Source organism: Chelon labrosus (assembly GCF_963514085.1).
Source record: "Chelon labrosus genome assembly, chromosome: 17".
In the NCBI taxonomy this organism is placed as follows: domain Eukaryota; kingdom Metazoa; phylum Chordata; class Actinopteri; order Mugiliformes; family Mugilidae; genus Chelon; species Chelon labrosus.
This window is the reverse complement of record NC_140350.1, coordinates 13,340,476-13,353,402: the sequence shown is the minus strand read 5'-3', so window position 1 is coordinate 13,353,402 and position 12,927 is coordinate 13,340,476. Positions and strand designations below refer to the sequence as shown.

General features: G+C 40.7%; 1 protein-coding gene and 1 long non-coding RNA gene across 2 annotated transcripts; one reads left to right on the top strand and one right to left on the bottom strand.

Annotated features, from left to right (window-relative positions):
* Positions 1-3,068: 3,068 nt before the first annotated feature.
* Positions 3,069-5,825, bottom strand: LOC311502035. Its single transcript, XR_014699535.1, has 9 exons — positions 5,689-5,825; positions 5,001-5,076; positions 4,766-4,803; positions 4,508-4,576; positions 4,329-4,390; positions 4,064-4,125; positions 3,665-3,721; positions 3,431-3,481; positions 3,069-3,199 (listed from the first exon to the last, which is right to left on the bottom strand). It is a non-coding gene; the product is annotated as an uncharacterized lncRNA (long non-coding RNA).
* Positions 5,826-6,829: 1,004 nt separating this feature from the next.
* LOC311503050 (ras-related protein Rab-34-like) lies at positions 6,830-12,927 on the top strand. Its single transcript, XM_084565555.1, has 10 exons — positions 6,830-6,992; positions 7,267-7,358; positions 7,902-7,967; positions 9,152-9,253; positions 9,657-9,721; positions 10,346-10,397; positions 10,488-10,569; positions 10,949-11,039; positions 11,147-11,254; positions 12,860-12,927. The coding sequence occupies exons 1-10, from the start codon at positions 6,945-6,947 to the stop codon at positions 12,916-12,918; spliced, it is 765 nt and encodes a 254-aa protein (XP_084421681.1). The 5' UTR covers positions 6,830-6,944; the 3' UTR covers positions 12,919-12,927.

Below are 12,927 nucleotides of genomic sequence, written 5' to 3'. Positions count from 1 at the left end.
TCGTCCACTAAAATCCATTTTAATTGAAAAATGTTGCTTTTGGGGGCAAATATTGTTATGCGATTAAAATGTGATCAATCGAGATCAATTACAAAGCCTCTAATTAATTAAATTTTTGAATCGAGTCCCACCCCTACCGAATTTATAATCTTGACACGCTTATTAAAGGGGAACTACTGTTTTTTACAACCTGGACGTTATTTCTGGCTTAAAATACGATTGTTTACTCACCCATATAACTTTTGTGTAATTTGTAGTCGTTTGGGAGATAATTAGATCAGCGTATATCCATACAGTGGGAGTGACTGGGGCACCAAAACGCAGCCTGTAAATAACGCATTATCTGCCGCGAAACTCGTTCATTTCACCAATATTTTGTTGCGCTCGTGTTATTCCCCGTTGAGTCCGGAGTTACTTGCTATCTTCTGACGTGGATGATGTCATCTCTGAGCGTACCCGCAACAGTCGACTTGTTTTCATGTAATTTGCTACTGCTATGGTTTGTCCACAACCTCAGAATCGGAAAAATATTCAGCCATGTTGCAAAACACTAGCAGTAGCAAATTATAGGTAAACGTCGCGGGTGAGCGCGGCGCTCATAGATGCATTTCGGTGCCCCGGTCACTCCCACTATATGGTTATACGCTTATCTAATTATCTCCCAAACGACTACAAATTACACAAAAGTTATATAGGTGAGTAAACAATTGTATTTTATGCCAGAAATAAGGTCCAGGTTGTAAAAACAGCAAGGCCGAATTCATCCACTTGAGCCTTCCCTTTGTGAAAGGTAAAGCCTTTGTTTGTTTTGAATCTAAACCTCACTTCATGAACGCAATGTTGGATCAAGTCAGTCACCCTCAGGACTGATGCACGTCAAACATGTTGTAACATTCAGTGAACAATAATTTGCATACTTCTGCAACATCTCTTTTGCAGAAAAGGAGGGATACTATGATACGTTTATCTCTTCTTGCCCCATCAACCCTGGAGATACTCAGCAAGAGCATTTGCTACAAGTAAATCAGTCATTGTCTATCTGTTGTAAACACGGCTGTGCCTCACGTTTCCAAACAGAACATTGTATTGTGATGGAGGGAAACATGGCATTGGAACTAAGTTAGCATCAGAAATCAAACGGTTATTCTAAGCAAAGAGGAGCATTCTCAGAGTCAAATCAGACTGAAGGTTTGTAAGGGGTGTGGAGCTCTGAAAAGCTGCAGAAACTGAATCAATTTTATCCAAAGCACAGTCACAATGCTGTGGTCTAATAGACTGTAAGAGGAAGAGAAAAGGCCTCTAAAGCAAACACTTGAGTTGGATTAAGACATACAGGTATTTCAAAGACAATACTAGACTCACCCCGAGTTTGGTCCACCCCTAAAGAACCACAGACACCCTGTATGCAGTACATCTGTCTGTATCCTAGGACTTATCTACCATTTAATTTTGTGCAAATTGTCTTTGTTAGACAATTATCATGTCTGTATCTTTGCTGCTCTGGAGTTGGACATCTGCACAACATCATTCCCACCCTAGCTTTTAATTTTCAGGATCTTACACCTTCTGTTTTGCATTTTTAAGGATTCTTACTGCAGCAGGATACTGGACCCAAGCTTTGCAAAAACTTCATAACCAACAAGCCCAACTCTCAGATTGTCCTCCATTCTACTTTGACAACCCTTCTGAACATTTATAAACCATTTGAAGACTAACATTGTTGACATCTCTAGAAGTCCCCCAAGACACCGTGAGAACATGCAGCAATAACACAATTAAAAGGTTTTGCACAAACATGTCAACTCCATGCAGCTCAGAGGCTTGTCTTATCAAAGAATGAACAGACCACATGAGATTTAACTCCAAAGCTCGTTAACCGTTACTAGGAAAAAAAACAACAAAAAAAAACAACAACCAAAAACCTAAAACCAGCACCAGCTTGTCAATATGTCTGCAGGGAGTATGAATTTGTTGGTGCAGTTGTAGCCTGTCTAGTTTCATCAGTTGAAGATCACACTCCACCTCAACCTTCACAATGAGGCTTTTGGCAGAAAATATGCCTCAAACTAACACAGAATTGCTTTCTTGTTCATCCAAGACCTCAGAACCTTCCCCAAACCTCAGACCAGTATTTGCATCTTGCTTTAAAATCATCCATCATCTTCAGCTCACACCCCCTTAAAACATGCTTTCAACTGGAGAGCTTTCCCAGCTCTACCTTTTCATTAACCGTGATGTTGCCTTCAGTCAGCACTCTCATGAGGATGTTAAAATGACAGTCCTGAGGAAAAGTGGAGAAAACTAGTATGTAATCCTCATTTTTGAACACTGGTGAGAAACATTAGCCACAAAGTATACTTTAAAATAAAAATAAAAACTTTGAGCAAGACTCAAGGACAAGTAAAAGTTCTGTAACTGGCTGCATTTTGACTAGTGAGAAACTAACTACACTGCAAATAAAAATAAAAGCATGTGTCAATAGTGTCTTATAAGCGTTGATTTTTGTTCGACTCCAACATCAGGTACATTAACACAGGGGTTCCCAAACTTTTCCATGCCAAGGCCCCCCAAACAGCATTAGCTTCTGGCCAGGGACCCCTTTGCAAACCCACAGACAATGCTTCAAAATATGTAAAGAAACAACTTTAAGAATGTTTTTTCTTACTTTTATTCACTATTCAATAACTATTACTTTTGGTATAAGTGCTGCCTCATATTTTCTGATTTTAGTTGGCCAGGAGTCCTTAGGCTTTTTTGCAGCAGTGTTGGTCTGTTCCTTCGGTCTCTTTCTTGTCAAAACCCTATCCATTTTGTGCTAGCTACACGCTAGCTTGAGGAGCAAAGCAGCTTCATAAATGGCACAAACCGCCAGGTCTACACAGATTATGAGGTCATGACCTGACCGGCAGTCATTTCAATATATTATGATAATGATTTAAATAATTAGATTATATTTTGTAATGATTAAAAATAATTCGACTATTTTTTTATTTTTGGCCCCCACTTTGAAAACCACTGTTTTAATAGATGCTCCCTTTTGAATGTGTGATATTACATCTCTAGCTCAAAAAGTAGTTGGACAGTTGGTTACAAATAAAAAGTTTAAATTTATTAAACACTGAATCAATGCACTTTTACACAGTAAAATGTTTAACATGCCATCCATCTTCAGAACAATTTCCATTGGTCCTTTTGCCATCTGAAGAAGAGAAACAGTTTGATTAGACACAAAAATTTAATGTTTATGCACTCCAACATCAACTCCACAGAAGAGGTTTAAATATTTTCACTACAACCTGTTAATACTGCAATTAGTCAGTTCCCAGCAGAGGACATTACTGGACAGCCTTTCTGAACATTATCAGCAGATATTTGACTAGGTCTCTAGTTAAAAAGTTAATATTTCTGCTTATGAAAAGATATATCTTACCAAATAGTGCATCCAGGTATACTGAGGCAGCATTGCAGCAACCATCTAATTCTGAAGGATAAAAAAAAGGTTTAGTTTGCAAATAATTTCATTCACATCGTGAGATGCTGCCATTTAATGTTCAGAAAACCGAGAGTCACCACTGAACAATCTGACGGTAATTCCAGCATTTTCAGTTTAGATTTCATCACAACAATTAATCATGACTATTTGTACAGCAGCTTAAAAATCTACCTGTCAAATCAACTTGACTGCAATCATCAGGCGACAGTCACGCTGGCAGAAGTGCACCTGTAATTAAAACAAATATGGGGGGGGGGGATAAAGACATCAGAACATACAAATTGATTTTGAAAACATCCATCGTGTGCAACTTTAAGACTCAGAAAAGTGGATCAGAAAAAATCGTCAGTTGTCGCATCAGACGGCACTTCCTATTCCAGGTTTTCATCATTGATAAAGCTGCTCAGGGATTCATTGACCACTGGGCAAAGAAGTTTCAATGAACTCACTAATGTACAACATGAGCATTTTGCATCTCGTTGTATAAACCTGTTCAGACTTTGAAGCCCATTTTCAGTGTACGAAAGTGAGCTCATGAAACAAACATGACGTATCTATAATTTAACTTACAGTGATCATCTCAATAGTGCAGCTGGACTGACGATCAATCACTTCTCAGCAGATCTGAACACCTTAAACAAGAAAAAAATAATCAGATAAAATTGTAAAAAGTATTAAGGGAATTCAGACAAAATGTTACTGTCCTTTTGAGTTCAGAAAACCAATGATCACCACTGAACAATCTGCCGGTAATTCCAGCTATATCAGTTTTAGTTTCATCACAACAGAAGCGGCTTCCATTTTATGACAAAATAATGTGAAGATATAAATTTACCTGTATGAAATGAACTGTCAGCCGTGCTGCATTAGCTGGGAGCTTAGAGCGACACATGGCAACTTGTAAGAGAATGAAAACGACAACATTAGAGAAGCAACAGAAGGGTAGCTGTATTGTTTGTTAACATCAGTTGTCGGCACTTCATTTTAAGTGTCACTAAAGACCGGTTAACTTACCCATCATTCGCACACTGCCATCAAGTGGCGTCTTCTAGCTTTTACAGACGCTCACACAGGTTTTCTCAGCTGCAGGAGGTAACAATAGGATTAGCGCTCTGTGCATTTGTTTTTTGCAAACAGAACTGCATCATATTATGTTCAGAAAACCAAGATACACCACTGAGCAATCTGACGGTAATTCCAGCTTATTCAGTTTAGATTTCATCACTACATATCATGCATTTTATTTGAGTGACAAAGCTTCATGAAACTAACCTTAATCTTGTCTTTCTGTTCCCTTGAAGTGGATACATCTGGGGGAAAAAGAAATCGGGTTTATTAATGACAGCATGTCATTTATCAGCACTGAGAAGCAGGTAGTTTAGGAGGCTCAGAACAGTGATAATGAAACATCGTCAGTTGTCGCATCAGACGGCACTTCCTATTCACAGTTTTCATCACCGACAGCTGCATTAAACCAGACAGCTGGGATCACTTCACTGTCACTCACCTCCCGGGGACATAAGGAGACTCAATGATGTGGTATTTGTTAAACTCATGCTGTGAACTAGCAGACCAACGTCCACCTAAGGAGAGAAAGGAAATACAAGTAGTTTTAGAACAAATTGGTCCATAAATCTAGTGCATAGAACTATTTAATTTAGTTCAAATTATTATCCATGGGAAAATACAGTATCATTTTCAAATAAGTATGATTTAGCATCATGGTTGACACATTAGATTTGACTTAAGTCACTACAGTAGTGGAGAAATGCATGTTTAAAAAATTAGAAGCTCAGATAAAGTTTGACTGCTAACCACCACTAACTAGAGTTCAGGACCTCTCATTTATAAAGTGGATCATGGACAGAAAAAGTAGCCAGTGGGGAGAACAGAGGGCCTCATTTTGATAAGCCAATATAACTACATGTAGGCCCCGAGTAGCACATTCACACTTAAGTTGAAGAAAAGCGAGATGATAAAAGGCAAACCGTCCAATGCTTGCAATATAATACACATATTACCCAAACTAGACAACTTAAACGCAATATATCATCTTTTATATTGGGCATCATCACTCCTCTCCACGTGGTCCGTCGAGGCATTGCTAACGGTCAACTTCTACTACTCCTACTCAACTTCAGCTACCGGATATAGGCAGAAATTGCGCTTAAAAGACTAACTAATGTTCAACTTACGTGTGTTACTGGAAAAGCAACGTGAAGTTGCATTTATTGAACGCCACTTAAGGGTTCAACAAAGACTCCCGAATCGCCACGAGACCAGAGCGTGCACTGAAGAAGTCAAAAGGACCAGTAACGCGGCTTGGCAGCGCTTATAAACTGTAACCGTCGCGGAAATAACACGTCACTACTTATTTGCTTCTCGCTGCGCGCTACGTCGACGTGGAAGCCGCGCTCAGTCGCCGCCTGCTGGACAGGAGTGGGAACATCATGTCACGTTTAAATATTTTTTTAAATCAATTTACAGCATGTATGTGAAAATTATTCTGTTATCGTTTTAGTTTTTTAGTACATCATTTAGCATCTGCTCAAGATACTTAAGTAAGCATGTATTAATTAAATGAGCTTTTAAACACATTAAACAATTGCTAGTGACTCACTTTTAATACATTTTGTTGTTTGGATGCACATTGGCATATTGCATTAAACTGTGAATATGAAATTACTTGAATTGTGCAATGAAATCTCTTGTGTATCTCCTTCTCCACACCCACTGCCAGATGAACATCCAAATTAAAACGGTAAATAGAAAAATAGTTTAATCAAAAATACATTCATCAAAAGAAGATGTCAATGCATAACTAACGCTATAGAAAATGAATGTTAGAATAGCCCGTGGCCTCAGAGAGGCGCTGTTTAACTTGCCTGTACCCATGACTTCAGGTCAGGAGTCTATTAATTACCAGTTTGTGTGTCTGCTGTCAGTGTGGAGCAGAGTCTGTGGAGTCTGACTTCATTGCTCGGAGCGTCATTTTGTTCTGGATCAGTTTCTTTTGCTGTGGGTATCACATCACATCTCCAGTCGCACCTCCTACTTCAGGTAAAGTTGTTAAAGATCCTCATGCATCTGCTTTCTATCTTTTCTGTTTGACTTCTTTTGTTCTACTCTAAATTTAATCCTGCTCTGCAGATGTTCCATCCTTCATTTGCTCTTACACTCTTAACGAACTGGCCACTGAGAAATGTTAGTTTTTGGGCTAATGCTACCACAAGAAAACAGTAGATTTGCTTTATCTGATCTAGTTGTATCCTGACAAACTTTTAGACGTTTCAGACAAACTTTAGAGACAGAAATTGTTTCCTTCTGAGAGAGAAAAAAAGAAGAAGCTGTGTGTTATCTTGATGTGAATGTGTTTGTTGCAGAAATCGTGGCAGCTTGAAGGTGTGCATGCGTGTGTGTGTGTGTGCACTGCAACATCCTATGCAACAGCATGTTGCCACCTGTGAAGAAGGACCGGGTCATAACTCAGCTCCCAAAGGTTAGTGAATCTCTCTCTCTCTCTCTCTCTCTCTCACACACACACACACACACGCTCTGTAATGCAATTACGACTAACAGTGTTACTATTGATGACGAGGTTGTCAGTGTCACTGCTTGCTCCTCTGAAAGCGGATGACTGCAAACTTTCAAAATGCCTCTGCAAGCTGGGAAAGTTTCACCACTCAAATGAAATCATTGTGTAGTTGTTTGGTTTATTATTGGTGCAGCGTGTTTTCCCATTAGTTTCCGACCATTTCCTGCTTTCTTCACAGTGTTTTAGTCCAAATGCAGCGCTGCACACCAAAGATGGCTTCCACCCAGAGGTGAAGGCCCTGTGTCAGGTTCAGAAGAAAGGCACAGAGAGGTAAGATAACATAAGACTTACTGAGTCAACCCTGCTACTACACACTGAGATCTGGGTTCACAATAAATACATTTGTTCTACTGGGGTCATTTAGGTCAAGCTATGTTGGCCGTGTCAGCTGACAGCCATGTCATTCAAAGATAAGGCTGGCGATATCTATCTGTATTATTGCTGAGAATGGAAGGTGATAAAACATATTCACCAACTGGTAACTAACACACGGTTGCCCATAAACTTACTGAAGCAATAGTAATCTGTGCATTTCTTAGGGACTGTGTTTAGCAGTGAATTAAAACAAATTTGAGCTCAAGACATCGGTGGTGTTGAGTCAAAGTAAATTACAATACCTATGTTTATTATAATGTAGACTATACTGTATAACCCAGTGTTAAAGTGTGGTGCACTGATGAGTTATTAGTTATTGACGGACAACATTATTTGTTTGTTAGAAGGATCGTTTTGTGTATTTAAATTGAATGCTGTTGGGTTATTATGGTATTCAATCATGAACGACATGTGACAGTATTGACTTTCTGTTGCCAGCTTTAATATCGCCAAGGTCATTGTTGTGGGTGACGTTGCAGTCGGGAAAACGTGTCTGATCAGCAGGTAAGAAGCAGTCATGAATAATTAGAGACCAATGTACACCGATCAGCCACAACATTAAAACCACTGACGGGAGAAGTGATTATCATTGACCCTCTTGCTACAATTCAATGTTCTGCTGGGAAACCTTTGGACCTGGCATTCATGTGGATGTTACTTAGACATGTAGCACCCACCTAGACCAGACCAGGCACCCCCACCCCATAGCAATGACACTCCTTGACGGCAGCAGCCATCCCCAGCAGGATGCAGCCTGACACAGACACACACACAAAAATGGTTTAGGAACTAAAAAAAAAAAACATGAAAAACAGCACAAGGTGTTGACCTGACCTCCAAATTCACTAGATCCCAAACTGATCAAGTATCTGTGGGATGATCCACAGAGGCCCCTCCTCTCAACCCATAGGACTCAAATGCCTCCACAGGACAGGAAGACCCATGTCCACTGTTTTGGAAGCACAAGGGAGACCTACACAATATTAGGAAGGTGGTCATGATGTTATGCCTGATTGGTGCAATTCATCTTCAGATGTTTATAAGTATAACTTATGATTGAACCTAAAACGAGCTTCAAATTGAAGGTGTAGAAACATTACATAATCCAATAACATATTAAAACGTTTCATGTGAGGCCAGTTCTATTTCAATCTCATATTCCTGGAGCATCGTTGAAAACCTTCCTGCTACGGCAGAAACGCTGATTTACTTTGAAACATGTGACCGTTCAGTAATTTAACAAAACCTTCAAAGGCCAGAATAAATAAAAGCCTAATGTTGTCACACATGGAAGCACACGCAGTTCACCTGTGCATGTTTTCTTTGGGATAACATTTATTATTATTAAAAGTTAAACTGAGTTCAGGTGAGTTATTTTAGAACAGACGGAAAGAAACTGTAATCAGTTCATGCTCTCAGCATATCCTCTGAAATGTCATTCAGATTGTAGACTCTGATAACTCTATAAACATCTGTGTCACTAATCAAATAAGATGCAAGTCAATTGAGATGATTGTATACTGCTGTCCAATAAAATGTTTAAGACTCAAAATAACTGAGATTTCATGGACAAAATGATTCATTGATTTGATCTTAAAATGCTGTCGTATAATAAAAATGTAATGTCATTAGCTGTAGCTCTAATACAGCTCCTTTCTCTCTGTGACCGTTCCCCCGGTTCCTGTAAGGTTCTGTAAGGGCGCGTTTGACAAGAACTACAAGGCGACCATAGGGGTGGACTTTGAGATGGAGCGTTTCGAGGTGCTCGGCGTCCCCTTCAGCTTACAGCTGTGAGTACTTCAGAGACTGAGCCCGGGACAGATTCACTTCACTGATTAACAATATCTGTTTTATGCAACACATTGCCATGATGACGTTAAACGCTCTGAACAAGCGCTCCAAAGGAAATCTCATAATTGCATGAGTGTGAAGCGGTGCAACATCCTCCAGATAATCTGATGTTCTTGTTATTTAGACTTCTGAGTGGGGCTTAAATTACAACTATGTTGCCTCTGGTTACGTAAGAGCACATATAGGCTTAATATACTGTCACGGTAATATCCTGTGCAGTCTGTCTTGTCTGAGTTAAGGAAATAATTGATTATTGCGACCTCAAAGCAGCTCCTCACTTTCCTTCTTCTTCTGAATTCGACTAAACGTCCTGTATTTAAAGCTGCGTCTGATTTGTTTCAGGTGGGACACAGCAGGTCAGGAGAGGTTCAAGTGCATCGCTTCCACCTACTACAGAGGAGCACAAGGTGAAAAGTCTCCTCTGTGATATTATTACTACGCCTCTTAAGGCACTTTTATAGTCCTGCGGGACGTAAACGCAGGGACCTACGCACGGAGCCTACGCCGGTGCCAGCCATTTATATTTGTGCCTCCTCAGTCTGGCTCGCTCTGTAACAACGCCACCCAAATGCTAGACGCCGCTCTGTGTTTTTCGCCTGTCGGGTTAATTTTTGTTTCTACTTCCTGCTTCACTTTAAACAATGGCGGCTGAAACTTTCACCGAAATTTCAGCCGAACACAGTCACACAAATGTCTGTATCTCCAAACATCCTCAGTTAACCTTACTGATTCTTTATTGATCCAATACAGTCGATTTGAAAATCGCGAAGATGAAGAAGAAACCGGAGATAGTGGAGAAGTGGAAACACGTTACTAACAAGTGGACCAATCACAGCTCTTGCGCCCTGCGCCGCCGCAGTGCATAGTTAAATTTCTGGGGAGGTGCACGTCAGCTACAGCGTTTGGCTCTGCGTAGGGTCTGCGTTAACGCCGTATTCTCTTCATCAACTTAACGCGGAAGCGTAAACTGCGGGTTACTAAGGATCCAGGATCCATTGAAGCTTTTACTTCGTGTCTTTATGTTTCCCCAGCCATCATAGTGGTGTTTGACTTGAGCAGCACGAGCTCATTGGCGCACGCCAGGTGAGAAATATGCCATCACTATGCAACATTATCCCAATAAAACTCCATTAAAAGTCTTACAGTACAATGCGCCTGGGTGTGTTTGTGTAGGCAGTGGCTGGAGGACGCTATGAAGGAAAATGACCCCTCCAGTGTTTTACTGTTCCTCGTGGGCACCAAGAAGGACCTCAGCGTGGGTGATGTTCATGAAAAATGACTGATAGTTGAGAGAGAGAGAGCTGAAATGTTTAGTTGATTAGTTGATGGACAGAAAATGAACCTGCTGAGTTTCTGTCTTGCTTTGGGAGTTTTAGTTTGTTAATTAGACAAAAAAATGACAAAAAAAATAGGCATTTTTCATGTTTCTTTGGCATTTTAGAGCCTTGTTAGTTAACTGGGATAACAATCAATGGACTTGATGTTTAAAACGTCATAAAATGCTATAAAAATACCAATCATGGATTTTCTGTTGATCAACTAATTGATTAATTGATTAATCGATTAATCGTTTCAGTACTAAACTGTTTACTTTTACTCTTAATTTTAGTTTATGGTTCCATCTCTCTCCTCAGTCTCCCGATCAGCTGGCTCAGGTTGAGCAGGAAGCCATCAGGCTCTCTGAGGAAATCAAAGCGGAGTACTGGGCTGTGTCTTCCAAGTCAGGTGGGAGATAAGCGCACAGCCATCGACCCTGCTTGTTTTTTTAGCTTGCTGTTTTATCTTCTTTTGTTTCTCACTGAGCTCTGCACTCTGTCTCTTGCTTGTCCCAGGAGACGGAGTCAGGGATTTCTTCTTCCGCGTCGCTTCTCTGACTTTTGAGGCCAACGTTTTGTCTGAGCTCGAGAAAAGTGGGTCGAGGCACATCAGAGACATAATCAGTGAGTCGGTTAACGCACAACACAGCTTGGTAACTCAGCGGTTGCCTGGCTTGTCTACTTGTTAAGATAAAAGCTTACCAACACATATGGTCTGAGAGCTTGGAATTTGGTCTTTTTTTGACACAAGTTCATCATCTTTGAAGCGCTAAAGATAAAGCTGAACACAAACCATAAGGACCACTTGCTTTTTTAATCAAATCATTCATTATTTTTCTGTTATCGCTTCTTGTGGAGCCTCTCCCAGCTGCCATTGGGCGAGAGGTAGGGTACATCCTGTCAGGTCTCCAGTCTGTCACGGGTTTAACAAACTTTTACACTCTCATGCACACCTACAGCCAATTTAGAGTCACAGATTATCCGGACATGCGCGACTTTGACCTGTGGGAGGAAGTCGGAGCACCCGGAGAAAACCATGCAAGCACAAGAAGAATATAAAGAACAGAAAGGCACCAGGAAGCAGCCTGGTTCAGACCCTAAATAGTTCTGCCCCTTCTTCTTGTAGGTGTTTCGTATAATTATCCACCAACAACTTGTGTAACAGTTCGTCCTCTATTCTGATTTTCAAATCCCCCTGTAATATTTCTATGGGATTCTGATCTGAGTCTTGACCAGGTCTTTCCCTAACCCTTCTTTTTCGAGTCACTACTTGGTGGATTTGCTTTGGGCCATAATCCTCTTGAAGGGTCCACTTCTGGTTCAACATCTGGACAGACGATCTCACGTTTTATTTAAAGCCCCAGTTTGAAGCCGCCCATCCCTCGAGGCAGTGAAGTGACATCGAACCATCAAATATCAGCCGCCATGCTTCGCAGTCGAGGTCGTGAAAAGCTGCTTTTGGTGAGCACCAAACATGTCTGCTGCCACTGGGACCAGACAGCTTTGCCTTTGATTCATCTGTCAGAGCAAGCGATTCCACAAGGCCCGATGTTTGTCGACGTGTTCACTGACACGCTGAACTTTTGGTTTAACAGTGTTTTTTGACAGCAAAGGCTTTTTTTCTGGCCACACCTGTCAGGCAAGTGGAATATCTTCACTCTCTTTCTGACTGTCCTTTGACACCAGGATATTATCGCAGTGGCCTGCAGTGTGGTAAAGAGACTTCTTTTTGTGTCAGTCTGCTCCTCCGTTGAGTTTGCTGAGGTGTTTGTGAAGGTGGATGATTTAAATTCTTCGCCAGAGACCTTAGATCGTTAGACCTTAGTATGATGAGAACCCATGCTTCACCAGCAAAGAGAAGTACCTAACCCCTGATTATAATGTCACAGATCTGAAAGTGTGATAAATGTAGGATGCACTTACTTTTTCATTCATTCATTCATTCTTTTTCTGTAACCGCTTGTCCTCTTGAAGGTCGTGGGAGGGGGCTGGATCCTATTATTTACTGGATTTATACAGAAAGAATTATAGTATCCTGTTTATCAAAAACGAAAGACAGAAGTAAGATCTAAAAAAGGACTTATTATTTCTTATAACTTCTATCATTGATCAGACCCAACGTTGTAGACCGCCGCTCTGTGGCTGGTGACAATATGATAAAACTTATCTCACCATGTCCATCTGAATACCAGACGTCTAAAAGGTGTTTCATTTTCCATTTGCACGCAGGGATCACAGACAGCACAGAAGCGGATCACAAACCGAAGAGGAAATCCAACTGTTGCTGAGGCTGAACA

Coding starts and splice junctions, on each gene's coding strand:
- LOC311503050 (XM_084565555.1), top strand. CDS start 6,945: ATGTTGCCACCTGTGAAGAAGGACCGGGTCATAACTCAGCTCCCAAAG. Junction 6,993..7,266: donor TCATAACTCAGCTCCCAAAG/GTTAGTGAATCT, acceptor CTTTCTTCACAG/TGTTTTAGTCCAAATGCAGC. Junction 7,968..9,151: donor AAAACGTGTCTGATCAGCAG/GTAAGAAGCAGT, acceptor GGTTCCTGTAAG/GTTCTGTAAGGGCGCGTTTG.